We start from the raw sequence: 22,343 nt of genomic DNA on the forward strand, positions 1-22,343 counted from the left end.
ATCTCTGGTCTACAACAAAATGGCCGCCATGATCACTACTGCAACCCCACTGACCAGCAAATTAAAAAAAAGAAACTTTTTTTTTTCATATTTAAAAGTTTGCTTGTGTTTTTTTACTGTCTAGCACAATATGAAGATGACACACAAAACAACAAAAAACGGAAGAGCCAGCAACCTGTGGTCTACAACAAAATGGCCGCCGTTTTTTTTTCAGCACTTTTTTCATTTAAAAGCTTTATTATTTAAGAAAAAGAGTGAAAAATTTACGAGGAGATGTATCTAGTGATGAAGTGTAAACTATAAAAATTCTGGGGGTGGAATATCTTGAGGAAAGTGTATGTCCGCGTTGTTGGACTCCGACAAAATGGCCACTGCTGAGCTGCTCAGGCCAGGAAATGACAGTGAATGGACAGTGACCCCGGAAGTGATATGGAGGGTTACTGTTACTGGTGGAGAGGAAGCTGGAGGTGAGAAATTCACATTTCTATCTGTGCTTTTTATTTTTCATTTACAAAATAGACATAGAAATGGTTTCCTGACATAAAAACACCTTTTTCTCCAGTTCTGCATTTTAAAAAATATTTATTTCATGTATTTTAAATCTAATACAGCAAATATACGCACCTGAATCTGTTGTTATGTTATCTACCATTATTCCCCTCAACTCAGCGCTATAAGCCATCGGGTTCGTATTGTTTTGCCCGGTGTGTCAGTCTAACACAGTAAGCGTGCTTACAGCTGTGGGGTGGTGGTAGAGGCAGGGCCTTGGAGGAGGTACCTTCTGCTTCACTGCTGTCCTATCACAGGTCAGGGAATTGGTGATTGAGGTGTACTGCTTATCTATTCTGAAGGAAGGTGAGGTCACCGACCTGGCTGTGTTGTGCGGCAGGGGTGCAAAGTCCCACCACCAACACTTTCAACTTCCGTTTGTTCCCTACTGCTCTGCATGACATCAGAGAGCAAGAAACATCCCAAAGTATGGGGGTTGCATTGAAGTACAGTATTTCTGATCTTCTAGATTTCCTACCTGATGGAAAATAATCAACTGACTGAGAGGATACTGAGCCTCACCCTGGAGATCATCTACCTGCTGACCGGAGAGGTGAGGAGGATTCTGGGAGGTCACATGACATCACTCTGATCTCTATTATTAAAACACAGACCTGACCGGAAAAGTGAGGAGGATTCTGGGAGGTCACATGATGTCACTCTCACCTCTATTAATAAAAGACCTGACCGCAGAGGTGAGGAGGATTCTGGGAGGTCACATGACATCACTCTTATCTCTATTAACCAGTTGCCGACCGCAGATTGCTGAATGACGGCTTCATTCTGGGAGGGCGTCATATGCCGTACTCGCAGAACGCGCTGTCCTGCGCGCCCCCGGCGATCTCCGTGATCGCTGTGTCCTATGGACACAGCTGATCACGTGATGTAAAAGGCCAATCACAGCAGCTTTTTACCACGTGATCAGCCGTGTCCAATGACACACTGATCACAGGGAAATGCAATTGCTGGTTCTCGGCTGCACTTTACTCACGCTGTCAGAGTGTGAGGAAAGTACTGCCGAGAACCGGCAGTTGTCAGAGCAGGGATCGGCACCGATCATCAGGGCACTGATGATCGGTGCCCAGCAGTGCCACCCACCAGTTCCACCCACCTGTGCCCAGCAGTGCCGCCCACTAGTGCCGCCCACTAGTGCCCAGCGGTGCCACCCATCCGTGTCACCCACCTGTGCCCCTCAGTGCCACCCACCTGTGCCCCTCAGTGCCACCCACCTGTGCCCATCAGTGCCACCCATCAATGCAGCCCAGCAGTTGTGCCAGTCAGTGCCCAGCAGTTGCGCCAGTCAGTGCCCAGCAGTGCCGCCTATCAGTGCTGACTATCAGTACCTATCATCAGTGCCGCCTATCAGTTCCACCTATCAGTGCCTCCTATCTGTGCCACCTCATTAGTGCTGCCTATCAGTGCCGTCTATCAGTGCCCTTCAGTGCTGCCTATCAGTGCTCATCAGTGCTGCCTATCAGTGCAACCTCATCAACGCACATCAGTGAAGGAGAAAAATTACCTGTTTGCAAAATTTTATAATAGAAACAAATAAAACTTTTTTATCAAATTTTTTGTTCTATTTTTGTTTATAGCGCAAAAAATAAAACCCCCAGCGGCAAGTAAATACCACCAAAAGAAAGCTCTATTTGTGAGAAAAAAATGATAAACATTTCATATGGGTACAGTGTTGCATGACCACGCATATCTGTCATTCAAAGTGCGACAGCGCTGAAAGCTGAAAATTGGCCTGGTAAGGAAGGGGGTATAAGTGCCCGGTAGGAAAGTGGTTAATAAAACACACACCTGACCGGAGAGGTGAGGAGGATTCTGGGAGGTCACATGACATCACTGTTATCTCTATTAATAAAACACACACCTGACCGGAGAGGTGAGGAGGATTCTGGGAGGTCACATGACATCACTCTCATCTCTATTAATATAACACAGACCTGACCGGAGAGGTGAGGAGGATTCTGGGAGGTCACATGACATCACTCTCATCTCTATCAATATAACACAGACCTGACCGGAGAGGTGAGGAGGATTCTGGGAGGTCACATGACATCACTCTCATCTCTATCAATATAACACAGACCTGACCGGAGAGGTGAGGAGGATTCTGGGAGGTCACATGACGTCACTCCTATCTCTAATAATAACTTGTAATAAGAATGTACACACCTTCACAGTGCTATATCTGTGTTGCTGTAAGAAGTGAATAAAATCTGTTTTTCTGCTTAGGATTATGGACCGATGAAGAAATTCAACAATCACATGAAATCCAGCAGCCAACCCCGTGTCTCCAAAAAATGGAATCAGAGGCAGAGCTCAATCATGGAACCACCACCATCTCCCTCCTTGACCCCTGAGAGAAACAATGACACCAAGATCCTGGAAGTCACCCAGAGGATCATTGAGCTACTGACAGGAGAGGTGAGCGTTGCCAGGAATTCTGGGACATTCTCCAGTAACAGACAAGGGATGTGTCTGGATGGTGACTATCATTGTGTGTGTCAGGTTCCTATAAGGTGTCAGGATGTCACTGTCTATTTCTCCATGGAGGAGTGGGAGTATCTAGAAGGACACATGGACCTCTACAAGGACGTCATGATGGAGAACTGGCCGACCCTCACATCACCGGGTAAGAGGAGACTTTCATTAAGGAGAGAGCAGTATGGAGATCCCCCATCATCTGATAAACACAGAAACAATGTGTTCAGTCAGTGTGTGTGTTTCCTACAGATGGATCCAGAAATAGAAATACCCCAGAGAGATGTCCCCGTCCTCCGTATTCCCGGGATTCCACACAGGAACATAAGGAGATCCCTCAGGATTATGAGGTAGGTGGATCTGAAGGTTTCAGCAAATACCAAATTAAATCTTCACTTCTGTAACCTGACTTTCTGAACCTGAAGTTCTTTTGTTTAACATTTAGGATGAAGACCTCATTGTTATTAAAGTTGAACCTATAGACGATGAGGAGATGTACATGAGGGGTGAGCAAACATGTAAGGAGGAGGAGATCCCTCCAGAGATCAGCACAGGTGAGTAATAAACACTAAATCCAGAGAAGAGTCCCAGGTCCTCCTTGTTCAGTCAGTGCAACTATCTTTTCTTCTCCCCCCTCCTCTGTCAGTAGACAGCAATGGGGGGACAGTATGTGCTCAGTGGGTTAAAGTCAGGAGCCATGCATCCCTTTTAAGCCCTTTTTTTCTCCTCCCATCATTTTAGTTATGGTGGTTTATCTCTTTACTTTTTTCTGTGATTGCTTTTATGCTTCTTTAGAGAGTTGTGCATTCCCCAAATTCTAGATCAAAGTGTTTGAGAGTGGAAAGTGTTGGATCCTGAAACCATAACATGAAGCTGAACTTACTCCATAGTTGACTCTAGGAATTCCTGCAGAGCACTTTGGGCCCTCCAAGTATTGGATCCTGTGACCATAATATTAAATTGGACTTACTCTGTACTTGGCTCCAGGAAGCGTTAAAGAACACCTTAGATCCTTCACATTACCAGATCCTGCAACCATAACGTGAAACTGGACTTATTCTGTTTTTGGCTCCAAGAAGCATTGAAGAACACCGTCAATCCTTCACAGTGCTAGATCTTGTGACCATAACGTGAAATTGAACTTATTCTGTAGTTGGCTCGAGGAAGCGTTGTAGAACACCTTAGATCCTTCAGGTTACCAGATTCTGCGACCATATCATGAAAGTATACTTACACTGTAGTTGGCCTTAGGAAGAATTGAAGAACACCTTAAATCCCTCACAGTGCTAGATCCTGTGACCATAGCATGAAACTGGACTTACTCTGTAGTTGGCTCTAAGAAGCGTTGTAGAACACCTTAGATCCTTCAGGTTACCAGATTCAGCGACCATAACATGAAACTGGACTTACTCTGTAGTTGGCTCCAGGAAGCGTTGTAGAACACCTTCGATCCTTCAGGTTACCAGATTCTGCGGCCGTAACATGAAACTAGACTTACACTGTAGTTGGCCTTAGGAAGCATCGTAGAATACCTTAGTTCCCTCATGGGGACTCAACAGCACTTTAGCTGTGGAGTCTGGCCTCAGCAAAGCTCCCACCCAGCTTTCTAGGGACATCGGGCTCACGGGGACTCAGCGGGACTTGGGCTGTGGAGTCTGGCCTCAGCACAGTTCCCACCCAGCTTTCTAGGGACATCGGGCTCACGGGGACTCAGCGGGACTTAGGCTGGGAAGTCTGGCCTCAACACAGCGTGCTAGGGACGACATCAGGCTCACGAGGACTCAATGAGACTTGGGCTGTGGAGTCTGGCCTCAACACAGCGTGCTAGGGACGACATCAGGCTCACGGGGACTCAGCCAGACTTTAGCTGTGGAGTTTGGCCTCAGCACAGCTCCCACCCAGCTTTCTAGGGACATCGGCCTCACGGGGACTCAACGGGACTTGGGCTGTGGAGTCTGGCCTCAACACAGCGTGCTAGGGATGACATCAGGCTCATGGGAACTCAACGGGACTTTAGCTGTGGAGTCTGGCCTCAGCACAGCTCCCACCCAGCTTTCTAGGGACATCGGGCTCACGGGGACTCAGCAGGTAGCGATGGCTCAAGCACTCAGGGGCATCACAGGTAGCTATACTCCAGGCACGCCATGGGGCGGTTCAAGTAAGGGTAGTCTGCGCGTGCAATAGGGGCAGTTCATGACACGGGTGGTCTGTACGTACAATAGGGACAGTTTGTGACATGGGTGGTCTGTGCGCACAATGGGGGACAGTTCAGGACACGGGTGGTCTGTGCGCACAATAGGGACAATTCAGGGCACGGGTGGTCTGTGCGCACAACAGGGACAGTTCATGCCACGGGTGGTCTGTGCGCACAATAGGTACAGTTCAGGACACGGGTGGTCTATGCGCACAATAGGGACAGTTCATGGCTTCTAGGGACACTTACGATAGGCGTCTTGCAGGTGCTCAGCAGCAGGCGGCTTCCAGAGGGGGGTAGGCGACTTGCGGACGCTCAGCAGCAGGCGGCTTCCAGAGGGGGGTAGGCGACTTACGGGCGTTCAGCAGCAGGCGGCTTCCAGGGACAAAGCTGTTAGCAGGCAGGATGGCTTCCCAGGGGCCCAGCAATCAGCAGACAGGGCGGCTTCCCAGGGGCCCAACAATCAGCAGACAGGACGGCTTCCCAGGGACCCTCAGCGAAGGACGGCGCCCCTCACAGTGGCCAGCTTTTCAGGGGACAGCAGCGGTTAGCAGGCAGCGCCCCCCTTCTCCAGGGGCCCAGTGATCAGCAGGCAGGGGCCCTCACAGCGGCCAGCTTCTCCAGGGGCCCAGCGATCAGTAGGCAGGGGCCCTCGCAGTGGCTAGGAACAGCAGCGGGAGTCATGGCTGTGGATTCTGACCTTTGAGGAGGGGGGCTCATGCAGAGCGCTCAGCGGGGATGGCTGCGGAGGCTCCCACCTTGGGCATTCAGCAGAGGGCAGTGGGTACTCCCAACCCTGAGGTATTGCAGAGGGCTACAGTTCTGACCTTTTGGGGATCTGCAGAGTGCGCAGCGGGAATGGCTGCGGAGGCCCGGTCCCCCCTCCCGGGCCTCCCAGCGACTTCCAGGGAGGTAGGCGACTCCAGCAGCGTGCACAGGAACAAAGAGGGCGGCTTTTTCCCGCGCCGGCCTTTTTAAAGCCGTGCGGGACACTGCCGGGTTGCCCCAGCAACGGCCGGTCCAGCGCCGCGTTGCCGGGGCAAGGAAGCACACCCCCTTGACTCAGGCCGTGCTTCTCGTGAGTGTAGCCTTTGTCACTGGGGGCGCAGAGCGCGGGAAGCCCCGCGCCCGCTGGGCGTGAGCAGAGATCTCCCAGCGACCCCCGCCAGGATTTCCCGGTGGGGGGGTCACAGCTCTTCCGGCTGAATTGCCGGAGAAGCTGTGACCCTTGCCGCAGCGCTCCCCTCCTGTTATCCCGCACAGCCTGCTTCAAGGCTCTGTGCAGCGAGGGGGGGGGAAGGGCGTGAGCGGCGGCACACGTGACACTCCACATTACCAGATCTTGCAAACATAACATGAACTGGGCTTTATCTGTAGTTGGCTCCAGGAAGCGTTGTGGAACATGTTAGATCCCTCACATTACCTGATCCTGTGACCATAACGTGATACTGGGCTTATTCTGTGGTTAGCTACAGGAAGCGTTGTAGAACACCTTAGATCCCCCAAGGTGCTAGATCCTTTGACCATAAAGTGAAACTGGGCTTATTCTGCAGTTGGCTCCAGGAAGCGTTGTGGAACATGTTAGATCCCTCACATTACCGGATCCTGCAACCATAACGTGATACTGGGCTTATTCTGTAGTTGGCTCCAGGAAGTGTTGTGGAACATGTTAGATCCCTCACATTACCTGATCCTGCAACCATAACATGATACTGGGCTTATTCTGTAGTTGGCTCCAGGAAGTGTTATGGAACATGTTAGATCCCTCACATTACCTGATCCTGCAACCATAACGTGATACTGGGCTTATTCTGTAGTTGGCTCCAGGAAGCGTTGTAGAACGCCTTAGATCCCCCAAGGTGCTAGATCCTTTGACCATAAAGTGAAACTGGACTTATTCTGCAGTTGGCTCCAGGAAGCGTTGTGGAATATAAAAAGTGGTAATTGAGCGCTGAGAACAATAATATAAAGCTCCTAGCATAAAAGGCAACCTCTAAAACCCAGTACAAGAAATATAATATAAGTATGCAGCGCTAATGTAAAAATATAGAATCAGATAGATGAAAAAATATATAGAATCAGATAGATCAGAAATTGCACAATATCATATTCCAGCAACTTGGTCCATATATAGTGGTACAACAAAGTGATTATGTGCAAATGTTCATAAATCCGCAATAGAGGGATAACCGTGACTCTTGTGCTCTTGAAAGTATACAAACATTACACTAACCAGATAGCGCATTAGCTGCGCGTGGAGCAATTAAGACCTGCTCCTGGTGCTCTGGACTTGTAATACCATGAAGATGTCATTAGCATGTAGGCCACTAGGTGTCATCAATCTAGGTGTGCTCTTTAAACTTCCACCATGCCAGTCACCAGGGGGGGAGGGAGAGGTCACACACCAATCCAGGTCATCAGGAACCTTCAAAAGCGGGCTCCCATGGAAATGATGAGCCCAGAGAAAGCTTCCAATAGTGCAGTAGGTCTTTAATTCACAAAATTCCAGCATATACAGATTAAAAATAAACTTACATCCGGATCCGATATGACCACTGGGTGTCAGTCAGGATGGCCTTGCGATATAGGTACAATGGTCAGGGGCACCTCCCTAACGCGTTTCGTGTGCTTACACTTCCTCAGAGGGAGTGTGCCCATGATGCATAATTATTTTATATAAGCATTGTAGAATACCTTAGATCCCTCACGATACCAGATCCTGTGACCATAACATGAAAGTGGACTTACTCTGTAGTTGGCTCTGGGAGTTCGTGTGAGTCACCTTAGGTTCTCCAATTTAAACGCTTTCAAATGCAATAGCACAAGCCATTGCCTGCCCACTCTCACTCTTCTATGCTGATTACTGGTACCACTCATCATAGTCACAGAGAAGAATGGCAATCTAGAGGTCCTTTAAGTCAGAAGATGCCACCTTGAGCAGTGTAGCAAAACCAGAATCCAAAAAAACCCAAAGGTCACCTAAAATTTAAGTCATAAAAAGTGATAATGTGAACTTGGGAATGAATGTGACCTAGACACTGTAGTAAGGGCCTTCTGTTGGTGAAAATGGTAATGCAATTTGGAACTGGTTCAAGACCTACTCCAGCCACGTGTGTCTCCACTCTACATTTTCTGCTTTTAATCACAAATTCCTCTTAATGTCCCTTGAGGCAATTTCAGTTCAAATATATGTAAAGCCAAAATGTTTTTATTTTGGATATTGCATGGAAGTTATTATTGCTGTCCATGTCTCTTCTGATGAGATTCGCTCTCTTCTCTGTCCTGGTGACCATTATCATCAAGTAATGAGAGATCAAAATAAGTTGCCGTCGGAGCAGGAGTTGAGGAATTCTTCCACTTGGGACATCTGGTCCAGTGTAAACTGTCTAAGACAGTGATTTGGAGAGATTTTCTTCCACTTCCTGTCATTTTCATGGGTAGGAGTTGGGAGAGGAATAGATGGTTAAAGCACTGTCTCTCTCTTTGACTTCTCCATCTGGGGCCTATCAAATACACAGCTCTCAAAGGTAAAGCTTGAGGACCTACATACTAAGTCTTGGCTTCCTTTGATCTTTGGTACAAGCCTTTATTTATGGTCTGCTACCATCTCAACGTTTATCATGGTCTCCTCTTCTTTTATCTTCTACAGATGGCCGATACAGTGGTGGTACAGTGAAGGAACATCTCATCATCAAACAGGTGTGTAAAGCAGAGGATGAGTATGTCTCCATGAGCTCAAATCTCCATTCAGAACTGTCATCGGCTCATTCTACACATGGTGGGCGACCCCCCGATGACCCGCGTTCGTCCGAGTCAGGGGAAAGCTTCACCCAACCTGATGAACTTATCCCTGTAGAAATAACGGACGATGGCACCAGGCTTTTCTCCTGCTCTGAATGTGGCAAACGCTTTAAGCAGAAGGCAGATGTTGTCAAGCACCGGCGAATCCACACGGGAGAGCGCCCCTACCCATGCTCAGAGTGCGGCAAGTGCTTCATTGATGCCTCCCAGCTCTCTAAGCACCGGAGGACTCACACAGGGGAGAGACCTTACTCCTGCTCTGAGTGCGGCAAGTGCTTCTCAGAGAAATCCAACGCCGTTAGGCATTGGCGGTCCCACACGGATGAAAAGCCTCACCCGTGCCCAGAGTGTGGCAAGTGCTTCAAGAACAAGTCCCACCTGCTGACGCACCTGCGCTTCCACACAGACGAGAAGCCTTACGCCTGCTCGCTATGCGGGAGGAGCTTCAAGCAGAAGTCAGACGTGGTCAAGCACCAAAGGCTCCACTCAGGGGAGAGGCCGTACTCCTGCTCCGTGTGTGGGAAAAGCTTCTCTGGCAAGTCCAATCTCATCCGGCATGAGATCACGCACACGGGGCAGAAGCCTTACTCTTGCTCCGATTGTGGGAAACAGTTTGCTCAGAAGTCCCATTTGGTCACGCACGAGAAGCTCCATGCTGGTTACAGACCCTTCTCCTGCTCAACGTGTGGAAAAAGCTTTACAGATAAAGCTGTTCTAGTCCGCCATGAGAAGAGTCACTCGGAGGAGAAGCCCTATGCATGCTCTGAGTGTGGGAAGAGCTTTAAGCAGCGGTCAGACGTGGTGAAGCACGAACGCATCCACTCCGGGGTGAAGCCATATTCCTGCACAGACTGCGGCAAAAGCTTCGTCCAGAAGGCCCACCTCCTCAGCCATCAAAAAGTTCACGTACGGGACCATCCGGAGTGACTCGGAAAACATAAATGTAGACTCTGATCACATTTAAGGGCAGCTTTGAAATGAGATGATACAGAAAGCCAAAGGACCATGCCGGGCAAACAGCTACACAACGGATATGGAGGCACGGGACCCGTGTTGCCTCCAGAACATTCGTAGAGTAATGCTCATCATCTTGTGGTCCTGATGTCCTACACAGAGGAAGGGTGGGCGAACGTCTACAGAACACCAAGCTCTGCGGTGTCTCCGTGCCACTGCCCCGCCTCCTGGAGATTGTTTGGAATGTAGCTTGCCATGAGCTCCGGGCAGAGAATACAAGATGGCAGCTATTAAAGTGTTACTAAACCCCGGACCCCGCATTCACTATATCCGCTCTCCCCAGACCCCGAATTCACTTTATCCGCTCTCCCCGGACCCCGCATTCACTATATCCGCTCTCCCCCCGGACCCCGCATTCACTATATCCGCTCTCCCCCCGGACCCCGCATTCACTATATCCGCTCTCCCCGGGCCCCGCATTCACTATATCCGCTCTGCCCGGACCCCGCATTCACTATATCCGCTCTCCCCGGATCCCGCATTCACTATATCCGGTCTCCCCGGACCCCACATTCACTATATCTGGTCTCCCCGGACCCCGCATTCCCTATATCCGCTCTCCCCGGACCCCGCATTCACTATATCCGCTCTCCCTGGACCCCGCATTCACTATATCCGCTCTCCCCGGACCCCGCATTCACTATATCCACTCTCCCCGGACCCCGCATTCACTATATCCGCTCTCCCTGGACCCAGTGCTGATCACATGCACTCTCCCAAGAAAAAAAGAAAACCTCTCTGGCAATACACACCAAACGGAGCATGTGCAAACTGCCTACGGTTCCGTCTTATCAGGGGAAAAAAAAATGGTCGCTTGAACAGTGGGAGGAACAGAGCAGTCAGGATCAAACAGCCTTTTTACACAATGCAGAGGATTAGCCCCTTAGGTTCCACAGTGAGTATAACCAGCACGCTTTACTGCATCTACAGACTGATTGTACTGTTGTGGGTTTAGTAACACTTTAACCCCATAAGCCAGAACTGTCTCCCCTGAGTGTCTCTCTGAAACTAGTTTCGCTTTGCTACTGGAGCTCTGCTTAGCTAAACCCTGCAAACTATTGCTCACAATGAAAGGGGAATTGCAGTGGCAGTTGATGGAGCTTAGCTCTTAAAAGTGGTTGTAAACCGCAGACATGAGATATGAACAAAGCACATCCCTCTATAGTGTGGGCTTGTCTCAATCCAGAGAGATATGAACAAAACACATCCCTCTATACTGTGTACTTGTCTCAATCCAGAGAGATATGAACAAACCACATCCCTCTGTACTGTGTACTTGTCTCAATCCAGAGCACTATGTGTCCTTTCTGTCTGCTGCCTTGTTCCTCACCTTTCTGCATGAGTCACTTCGGACACCAAAAGAAAAATGGTGATGGGGAGGGAGCTTCAGTACACAACCTGTGATTGACAGCCTCAGCTCTGTTCCTTTCCTTCCCTCCAATCAGCTCTCACCGAGCTCTGCAGAGTGTAAAATCAAATGACGGAGCTTCAACAAGGGAGGGCTGCTCCAGCACACAGCCTGTGATTGGCAACCTCAGCTCTGTTTCTTCCCTCCAATCAGCGCTCTGCAGAGTGTAACTTTTGTTGAGAGAACTTCAGCACACAGGGTTGCTCCAGCCCACAGCCTGTGATTTACAGCCTCAGCTCTCTTCCTTTCCTTCCCTCAAATCAGCTTTTACTGAGCTCTGCAGAGTGTAACTTCAGCTAAGAGAGCTTCAACACAGGGGAGGGCTGCTCCAGCACAGAGCATGTGATTGACAACTTCAGCTGTTTCTTCCCTTCCCTCCAATCAGCGCTCTGCAGAGTGTAACTTTAGCTGAGAGAGCTTCGACACGGGGTTGCTCCAGTACACAGCCTGTGATTGACAGCCTCAGCTCTGTTCCTTCCTTTCCCTCCAATCAGCTCTTACTGAGCTCTGCAGGGTGTAACTTCAGCTCCCAGCCCCCTGATTTCTGAAAGCTCAGACAAGCTGTGTAAAATCTGGGCTTTGAATGGATGTAGAGAAGAGAGTGCTTGTAAACCTCAGACATGAAATAATGAACAAAGCATATCCCTCTATAGTGTGTACTTGTCTCAGTCCAGAGCACTAAGTGTCATTTCTGTCTGCTGCCTCCTTTCCTCTGTTATCAGCATGACTCACTTCTGCCAAGTTCTTCTGACACCAAGAGATAAAATGGTGACGGGACGGAGCTCCGGCAGATCGACAGCCACAGCTCTGTTCTTGTGAGCTGTATGAAGGAGAAGGGGGGGGGGCTCTCCCCTCCAATCAGTTCTCAGAGCTCTCCTCACTGCAATGTAAAGCATCAGCTCTCTGCCCCCTTTTTCCTGACAACTCAGACGAGCTTTAAAAAAGTTTGGATTTTGAATGAATGCAGAAAGAAGAAGACCGCAGATAAAGAGGTACAACTTATGTACCAGTCACTTCAGTGGGTACATGTAAGGGTTTGCAACCACTTTTAAGTCAGGCCTCCAACATCAAAGTGAAACTAGTTTCCACTCCAGGAGCTCTTGAATCTGGGCCCTGTGCACCCTCGGTTCTGGACAGGGCTCAGACACGCCCACCCTGGAGTCTCGCCTCTTTGGTAGCTGAGCATTGTGGGATGTGAGTTTCGGGCGGTGTGCCTAGGTTTGGGTGGTAGAGTTGCTAGTATCATGGCAAATCTGCCTTGTACCAGTTTGAACAATTGCTCGGAATGTCCAGATCCACTACCCCTCCACGTTTACATGTAATGGAAGGCTCAGATTAAGGTGGACAATCCCTTTAAAACTCTAAAAGGCCAGAGGTGACATGGTGCCGCTACATCGAAGGATAACTGTCAGCCACCAGGCCACCCGGCAAACCTCCTTTAGTTTTGGTAGGAGAAGGCCGAGTCTAGAACACCTGTCAGGTTCGTATTGCTGTCCGAATTGGAAATGTTTGCACTCATTTCCTATCCCAGTGACACCCTATGTTTCAGGATGTGTTGGGTGTCACCAGGACAGAAAGTGAATAAAAGTATCCAACTCAGGCTTCCACCATGTGAACACAGCCAGTGCGACATGTTCTTCCTTCAGCAGCCACCATTGAATCTCTGGTAGTAGAGAGAGAGAGATCACCATCGTAGTCACATGAGAGGCCAGTGGGGGAGGAGCTTAAGGGGTGAGTCCACCCAGATGGTCTTGAAGGCCTGAGCCACTCTCTCTGGTTTCCTAAAGTCAATCTCTACTTTACCACCAGAGAGGTTACTTCTCCTCAGGGGCGGACTGACAACTCATGGGGCCCCCGGGCAATAGGGGATCATGGGGCCCCTGTGTCCTTGCTCAAAAAAAGCCTATGAAAAAGGTACCAGGGGCATCTCATGGGGCCCCTTACTGACCCCGGGCCCTCGGGCAGTGCCCGAGTTTCCAAATGGTCAGTCCACCCCTGCTTCTCCTACATCTAAATATCAGTTCTGGCCGGAGTGACCCATAACCCAGAGGAGGAGCAATTCTGGGCAAGCCTTCCTTTAATTTATTCAGAAAAAAATGTCAATAAAACATTTCAACCTGTGTGTGTCCAGTTGTCTTCTTCCCACTGGGTGGGTTCCATCCAAATCTCAATAAGGTAAGATTGTGTGTCGGCCTTTGTTTAATCCGTCTCATTAGTGTAGGTCGATTTTTAAACAATCCTAATTTTGCATCAAAAATGTCTTCTTTGCTGGAGATCTGGGAACACCATCTAATCCAGCATCTTTATGTGTAGCAAGAATTCCCAGTCCCACCCACTGCAACATTTTTAAAGTGCTGACCTCGCAAATGGATTCATAGGCCTGGCACCCTTCCTGCCTTGCTCCTATTACATACCTATATTCCCAGCGATATCTCTTTTGAGACCCAGTGACTTCATCACCAGGTCTGTCTTTTGGCCTTGGTGCAGGGAGGTGGGAGGGGCCAGCAGACTCCTGGCGTTGGTGCGGGAGGTGCCCATATGGAAGAAAAATATATTTGAAATATATTTTTAAAATATTCTTCTCAAGCATATTGCTATATATTTGAAATGCTACAATTTTGGCTGTATTCAATATTTAAAAAAAAAAAAAAAAGTTTATATATAAATATACATACACACACATATATATATAATAAATATATATATGTTGAAATGCGTTTTTAAACTCCCTGCCTATACCCATATGGAAGAAAAATATATTTTAAAAATATTCTTTCCAAATATATTTCCATATATTTGAAATGCTACAATTTTGGCCATATTCAATATATTTCAAAATATATTTCAATATATATATATATATATATATATACAGTCAGGTCCATAAATATTGGGACATTGACACAATTGTAACATTTTTGGCTCTATACACCACCACAATGGATTTGAAATGAAACGAACAAGATGTGCTTTAACTGCAGACTGTCAGCTTTAATTTGAGGGTATTTAAATCCAAATCAGGTGAACGGTGTAGGAATTACAACAGTTTGCATATGTGCCTCCCACTTGTTAAGGGACCAAAAGTAATGGGACAGAATAATAATCATAAATCAAACTTTCACTTTTTAATACTTGGTTGCAAATCCTTTGCAGTCAATTACAGCCTGAAGTCTGGAATGCATAGACATTACCAGACGCTGGGTTTCATCCCTGGTGATGCTCTGCCAGGCCTCTACTGCAACTGTCTTCAGTTCCTGCTTGTTCTTGGGGCATTCTCCCTTCAGTTTTGTCTTCAGCAAGTGAAATGCATGCTCATTCGGATTCAGGTCAGGTGATTGACTTGGCCATTGCATAACATTCCACTTCTTTCCCTTAAAAAACTCTTTGGTTGCTTTTGCAGTATGCTTTGGGTCATTGTCCATCTGCACTGTGAAGCCGCGTCCAATGAGTTCTGAAGCATTTGGCTGAACATGAGCAGATAATATTGCCCGAAACACTTCAGAATTCATCCTGCTGCTTTTGTCAGCAGTCACATCATCAATAAATACAAGAGAACCAGTTCCATTGGCAGCCATACATGCCCACGCCATGACACTACCACCACCATGCTTCACTGATGAGGTGGTATGCTTAGGATCATGAGCAGTTCCTTTCCTTCTCCATACTCTTCTCTTCCCATCACTCTGGTACAAGTTGATCTTGGTCTCATCTGTCCATAGGATGTTGTTCCAGAACTGGGAAGGCTTTTTTAGATGTCGTTTGGCAAACTCTAATCTGGCCTTCCTGTTTTTGAGGCTCACCAATGGTTTCCATCTTGTGGTGAACCCTCTGTATTCACTCTGGTGAAGTCTTCTCTTGATTGTTGACTTTGACACACATACACCTACCTCCTGGAGAATGTTCTTGATCTGGCCAACTGTTGTGAAGGGTGTTTTCTTCACCAGGGAAAGAATTCTTTGGTAATCCACCACAGTTGTTTTCCGTGGTCTTCCGGGTCTTTTGGTGTTGCTGAGCTCACCGGTGCGTTCCTTCTTTTTAAGAATGTTCCAAACAGTTGTTTTGGCCACGCCTAATGTTTTTGCTATCTCTCTGATGGGTTTGTTTTGTTTTTTCAGCCTAATGATGGGTTGCTTCACTGATAGTGACAGCTCTTTGGATCTCATCTTGAGAGTTGACAGCAACAGATTCCAAATGCAAATAGCACACTTGAAATGAACTCTGGACCTTTTATCTGCTCATTGTAATTGGGATAATGAGGGAATAACACACACCTGGCCATGGAACAGCTGAGAAGCCAATTGTCCCATTACTTTTGGTCCCTTAACAAGTGGGAGGCACATATGCAAACTGTTGTAATTCCTACACCGTTCACCTGAGTTGGATGTAAATACCCTCAAATTAAAGCTGACAGTCTGCAGTTAAAGCACATCTTGTTTGTTTCATTTCAAATCCATTGTGGTGGTGTATAGAGCCAAAAATGTTAGATTTGTGTCGATGTCCCAATATTTATGGACCTGACTGTATATACTGCATGTTGAAATGTGTTTTTATTACAAAATATATGAAAAATATTTTAAAAAATACATTTCAAATACACTGCATGTCTTTAAAAATACAAATCCACATTTTTGGAATGCACTTACAAATAGATGTAAAAATATATGTTAAAATTACTTTTTTATATGTTAAAAAAAAATACAAAAAATATATTTAAAAAATATATCCTTTTTAAAAAATATGTTCTTCAGATTTTTTTTAATATATAAAAAAAGTAATTTTAACATATATTTTTACATATATGTTTGTCATGTTTCACATGACTGTCATATTATTATTATATAGGATTTATATAGTGCCAACAGTTTGTGCAGCACTTTACAATATACAGTCAGGTCCATAAATATTGGGACATCAACACAATTCTAACATTTTTGGCTCTATACACCACCACAACGGATTTGAAATGAATCGAACAAGATGTGCTTTATCTGCAGACTGTCAGCTTTAATTTGAGGGTATTTACATCCAAATCAGGTGAACGATGTAGGAATTACAACAGTTTGCATATGTGCCTCTCACTTGCTAAGGGACCAAAAGTAATGGGACAATTGGCTTCTCAGCTGTTCCATGGCCTGGTGTGTGTTATTCCCTCGTTATCCCAATTACAATGAGCAGATAAAAGGTCCAGAGTTCATTTCAAGTGTGCTATTTGCATTTGGAATCTGTTGCTGTCAACTCTCAAGATGAGATCCAAAGAGCTGTCACTATCAGTGAAGCAAGCCATCATTAGGCTGAAAAAACAAAACAAACCCTTCAGAGAGATAGCAAAAACATTAGGCGTGGCCAATACAACTGTTTGGAACATTCTTAAAAAGAAGGGACGCACCAGTGAACTCAGCAACACCAAAAGACCCGGAAGAGCACAGAAAACAACTGTGATGGATGACCAAAGAATTCTTTCCCTGGTGAAGAAAACACCCTTCACAACAGTTGGCCAGATCAAGAACACTCTCCAGGAGGTAGGTGTATGTGTGTCAAAGTCAACAATCAAGAGAAGACTTCACCAGAGTGAATACAGAGGGTTCACCACAAAATGGAAACCATTGGTGAGCCTCAAAAACAGGAAGGCCAGATTAGAGTTTGCCAAACGACATCTAAAAAAGCCTTCACAGTTCTGCAACATCCTATGGACAGATGAGACCGAGATCAACTTGTACCAGAGTGATGGGAAGAGAAGAGTATGGAGAAGGAAAGGAACTGCCCATGATTCTAAGCATACCACCTCATCAGTGAAGCATGGTGGTGGTAGTGTCATGGCGTGGGCATGTATGGCTGCCAATGGAACTGGTTCTCTTGTATTTATTGAAGATGTGACTGCTGACAAAAGCAGCAGAATGAATTCTGAAGTGTTTCGTGAATATTATCTGCTCATATTCAGCCAAATGCTTCAGAACTCATTGGACGCCGCTTCACAGTGCAGATGGACAATGACCCAAAGCATACTGCAAAAGCAACCAAAGAGTTTTTTAAGGGAAAGAAGTGGAATGTTATGCAATGGCCAAGTCAATCACCTGACCTGAATCCGATTGAGCATGCATTTCACTTGCTGAAGACAAGACTGAAGGGAAAATGCCCCAAGAACAAGCAGGAACTGAAGACAGTTGCAGTGGAGGCCTGGCAGAGCATCACCAGGGATGAAACCCAGCGTCTGGTGATGTCTATGCGTTCCAGACTTCAGGCTGTAATTGACTGCAAAGGATTTACAACCAAGTATTAAAAAGTGAAAGTTTGATTTATGAATAGTATTCTGTCCCATTACTTTTGGTCCTTTAGCAAGTGGGAGGCACATATGCAAACTGTTGTAATTCCTGCACCGTTCACCTGATTTGGATGTAAATACCCTCAAATTAAAGCTGACAGTCTGCAGTTAAAGCACATCTTGTTCATTTCATTTCAAATCCATTGTGGTGGTGTATAGAGCCAAAAATGTTAGAATTGTGTCGATGTCCCAATATTTATGGACCTGACTGTAAGTCATATGCCTTTAAGTGTTCTATGTATTTTGTCTCTGCTCCTCCCTTTCCTTTGGTTTAGTTCTTGCTGTATAAATAGCCCTCCCCCTTTTTCCAGTAATGCATTTCAGGTTCTAGCCTCATGTCTTATGGAAGCAGATCACATTATGATCTTTTGGCCTATCCGATGTTCATTGGTGTAAGATTCTGTCAGTTTATGGAATAAACTTTACAAGATCTACAAGGTGTCATCTGATCGAGTCACTGCCTGTGTTATTCAACTAAGATTGGAGTTATTGCTATCTCATCACAACTGTAACTTACAGAGATCACACTTTCAATGCTTAGATTGGAGAGACAGAACAATGTTAAAAAAAAATCTGAATAATATATTTAAAAAATATATATTTTTAAATATATTCTTCGGATTTTTTTTATCATATAAAAAAAGTCATTTTAACATATATTTTAAACATACAGTATATTTATGTTAGGAACATGCATGTCTAAAGGGATGCTGAGTATGTGTTCTTTCATATAATGCTCAAAATGTAGATTTGTATTTTTAAAGACATACAGTATATTTGAAATGTACTTTAAAAAATATTTTTCAAATATTTTGTAATAAAATGCATTTCAACATGCAGTATATATATATATATTTATTGAAATATATTTTGAAATATATTGAATATGGCCAACATTGTAGCATTTCACATATATGGCAATATATTTGAAAATAATATTTTAAACATATATTTAAAATATATTTTTATTCCATGTGTGTGGGAGCTCCTGTACATGCCACAGCATCCAGCTACGCACTGCACCTGATGCCAAAAGAGGGCTGGTTTGTCTGGAGTGGAACTCGTACTTTGAGCACCCTGCCTACAGCATTATAAGAAAGAACGCATCCCATTTAGATGTGCATTCCTGCTGGCCACTGCAGCCTTTAGCTGTGCAATCTGCTGATCACTCTAACAGAGTGCAATGAAACAACTAATCAGCAGATTGCACAGCTAAAGCCTGCAGCACTCAGTGGCCAGCAGGGGTGCATGTCTAAGTGCGACGTGTTCACTCTTATAATGCTGGAGGCAGGGAGTCTCCAGGTAAAGCCTGCAGCACCCAGTGGCCGGCAAAGAGGAACATGCATGTCTAAAGGGATGCTGAGTACGTATTCTTTCATATAATACTCAGGAACAGCAGAATAGTGAGGGATGGCAGCCCTAAAAATCACGTCCGCACATGACAAAGAGCAAAAACGATTGATGGCCGAGAACGCGAATAACTTGAGAGTAAATGCAGCCCTCTGAACCTCTATTGCCAACCGCCAATCTGCAGCAGCTGGAAGACAGCAGCAAGTACTGAATGTGGGTCATCTGGTGTCTTGGGAAGCACTGACTCTCGAAATGGGTCACATGACCTGTTATCAGACACCTCATAGGTCTAATCAGGCTCCTCCCTCTATCTGTGTTAAGTCTGAGAGTTCGGGAAGAGGCGTGGCTAAGGAAATGAAAGCTGAAAAAGGTATAAAAAAAAAAGAAAACCCCACATACCTATAAGTGACAGAAATTTTATTTAATGTCCTAAGCCAGTTGAGAAATTATTTTTGTATAAAAATGGAATTAGGCTGTTTCCTGAAGAATCGAGATTTTACAGGCCCATTTACTTTTTTTGTGCTGCCTTTATGCTCATTAATGTGCACAGGGATGGTGGAAACCCCTCATAATGGGCCCCAGCAGGTGTACAGACCCGGAACTTGGCACAGGGATGGCGGGAACCCCTAATGGCCCCAGCAGGCATACAGACCTGGGAACTCAGCACAGGGATGATGGGAACCCCTCATAATGGGCCCCAGCAGGTGTACAGACCCGGGAACTTGGCACAGGGATGGCGGGAACCCCTAATGGCCCCAGCAGGCGTACAGACCCGGGAACTCGGCACAGGGATGGTGGGTACCCCTCATAATGGGCACAGCTGGTGTACAGACCCGGGAACTCGGCAGAGGGATGGTGAGAACCCCTCATAATGGAACAGCGAGTGTACAGATCTGGGAACTCAGCACAGGGATGGTGGGAACCCCTCATAATGGGCACAGCGGGCGTACAGACCTGGGAATTTGGCACAGGGATGGTGGGAACCCCTCATAATGGGCACAGTGGGCGTACAGACAAGGAACTCAGCACAGGGATGGTGGGAACTCCTCACAATGGGCACAGCGGGCGTACAGACCCGGGAACTCGGCACAGGGATGGTGGGAACCCCTGATAATGGGCACAGCGGGTGTACGGACCCGAGAACTAAGCACAGGGATGGTGGGAACCCCTCATAATGGGAACAGTGGGTGTACATACCTGGGAACTCAGTACAGGGATGGTGGGAACCCCTCATAATGGGCACAGCAGGGGGGTGGTGAGGTAAGGGGGGGCGGGTTTTGAGGTTTTTGAGATTTTTTTGGGGAGGTGGGGCGGGGGTGGTTAGGTCGGGGGTTCGGATTTTGAGGTCGGCTGAGATAGGCTTTTTTTGCGATGGGGGGAGTGGGCGGGGGTGGTGAGGTTGGGGGTGCGGATTTTGAGGTCGGCTGAGATGCGTTTTTTTTTTGGGGTGGGGCGGTGGTGGTGAGGCCGGGGGTGTGGATTTTGAGGTCGGATGAGATAGGTTTTTTTTTGGGTTGGGGGTAGTGGGGCGGTTGTGGTGAGGCCAGGTGTGCTGATTTTGAGGTGGGCTGATATAGGTTTTTTTTGGGGTGGGGGTGGTGAGGCCAGGTGTGCGGATTTTGAAGTGGGCTGATATAGGTTTTTTTTGGGGTGGGGGGAGTGGGGTGGGGGTGGTGAGGCCGGGGGTGCGAATTTTGAGGTCGGCTGAGATACGTTTTTTTTTGTGTGGGAGGGGAGTTTGGCGGGGGTGGTGAGGCCAGGGGTGCGGATTTTGAGGTTGGCTGAGATAGGGTTTTTTTGGGGTGGGGGGAGTGGGGCAGGGGTGGTGAGGCCGGGGGTGCGGATTTTGAAGTAGGCTGAGATAGGTTTTTTTTTTGGGGTGGGTGGAGTGGGGCGGGGGTGGTGAGGCCGGGAGTGTGGATTTTGAGGTCGGCTGAGATAGGTTTTTTTTGGGGTGGGGGGAGTGGGGCGGGGGTGGTGAGGCCGGGGGTGCGAATTTTGAGGTCGGCTGAGATAGTTATTTTTTTTTCGGGTGGGGGTGCGGGGCACGGGTGGTGAGGCCGGGGGTGCAAATTTTGAGGTCGGCTGAGATAGTTTTTTTTTTTTGGAGTGGGGGGAGTGGGGCGGGGGTGGTGAGGCCGGCAGTGTGGATTTTGAGGTCGGCTGAGATAGGGTTTTTTTGGGGTGGGGGGAGTGGGGCAGGGGTGGTGAGGCCGGGGGTGCGGATTTTGAAGTAGGCTGAGATAGGTTTTTTTTTTGGGGTGGGTGGAGTGGGGCGGGGGTGGTGAGGCCGGGAGTGTGGATTTTGAGGTCGGCTGAGATAGGTTTTTTTTGGGGTGGGGGGAGTGGGGCGGGGGTGGTGAGGCCGGGGGTGCGAATTTTGAGGTCGGCTGAGATAGTTATTTTTTTTTCGGGTGGGGGTGCGGGGCACGGGTGGTGAGGCCGGGGGTGCAAATTTGGAGGTCGGCTGAGATAGTTTTTTTTTTTTGGAGTGGGGGGAGTGGGGCGGGGGTGGTGAGGCCGGCAGTGTGGATTTTGAGGTCGGCTGAGATAGGTTTTTTTTCGGGTGGGGGTGCGGGGCAGGGGTAGTGAGGCCGGGGGTGCAAATTTTGAGGTCGGCTGAGATAGTTTTTTTTTTTTGGAGTGGGGGGAGTGGGGCGGGGGTGGTGAGGCCGGGAGTGTGGATTTTGAGGTCGGCTGAGATAGGTTTTTTTTGGGGTGGGGGGAGTGGGGCGGGGGTGGTGAGGCCGGGGGTGCGAATTTTGAGGTCGGCTGAGATAGTTATTTTTTTTTGGAGTGGGGGGAGTGGGGCGGGGGTGGTGAGGCCGGCAGTGTGGATTTTGAGGTCGGCTGAGATAGGTTTTTTTTCGGGTGGGGGTGCGGGGCAGGGGTAGTGAGGCCGGGGGTGCAAATTTTGAGGTCGGCTGAGATAGTTTTTTTTTTTTGGAGTGGGGGGAGTGGGGCGGGGGTGGTGAGGCCGGGAGTGTGGATTTTGAGGTCGGCTGAGATAGGTTTTTTTTTGGGGTGGGGGGAGTGGGGCGCGGGTGGTGAGGCCGGGGGTGCGAATTTTGAGGTCGGCTGAGATAGTTTTTTTTTTATGGGGTGGGGAGAGTGGGGCGGGGGTGGTGAGGCCAGGGGTGCGGATTTTGAGGTCGGCTGAGATAGGATTTTTTTGGGGTGGGGGGAGTGGGGTGGGAGTGGTTAGGCCGGGGGTGCGT

The 22,343-nt window shown here is 47.6% G+C and overlaps 1 protein-coding gene across 1 annotated transcript; it reads left to right on the plus strand.

Moving 5' to 3' along the window:
- The first annotated feature begins 347 nt into the window (after positions 1 to 347).
- Positions 348 to 13,576, plus strand: LOC149466118 (uncharacterized). Its single transcript, XM_089672807.1, has 7 exons — positions 348 to 467; positions 1,019 to 1,102; positions 2,791 to 2,982; positions 3,067 to 3,190; positions 3,292 to 3,389; positions 3,485 to 3,593; positions 8,883 to 13,576. The coding sequence occupies exons 2-7, from the start codon at positions 1,031 to 1,033 to the stop codon at positions 9,959 to 9,961; spliced, it is 1,674 nt and encodes a 557-aa protein (XP_089528933.1). The 5' UTR covers positions 348 to 467; positions 1,019 to 1,030; the 3' UTR covers positions 9,962 to 13,576.
- Positions 13,577 to 22,343: the final 8,767 nt, after the last annotated feature.

The sequence above is a fragment of the Staurois parvus genome, unplaced genomic scaffold (assembly GCF_062004578.1).
Source record: "Staurois parvus isolate SC_StPar_1 unplaced genomic scaffold, SC_StPar_1.0 ptg000132l, whole genome shotgun sequence".
Taxonomy (NCBI): domain Eukaryota; kingdom Metazoa; phylum Chordata; class Amphibia; order Anura; family Ranidae; genus Staurois; species Staurois parvus.

Bases quoted from the DNA above. Each gene is read 5' to 3' on its own strand.
- LOC149466118 (XM_089672807.1), top strand. From the start codon at position 1,031: ATGGAAAATAATCAACTGACTGAGAGGATACTGAGCCTCACCCTGGAG. The intron at 2,983-3,066 runs GTGAGCGTTGCC...TGTGTGTGTCAG, and splicing joins TTGAGCTACTGACAGGAGAG to GTTCCTATAAGGTGTCAGGA. The intron at 3,191-3,291 runs GTAAGAGGAGAC...TGTTTCCTACAG, and splicing joins GCCGACCCTCACATCACCGG to ATGGATCCAGAAATAGAAAT.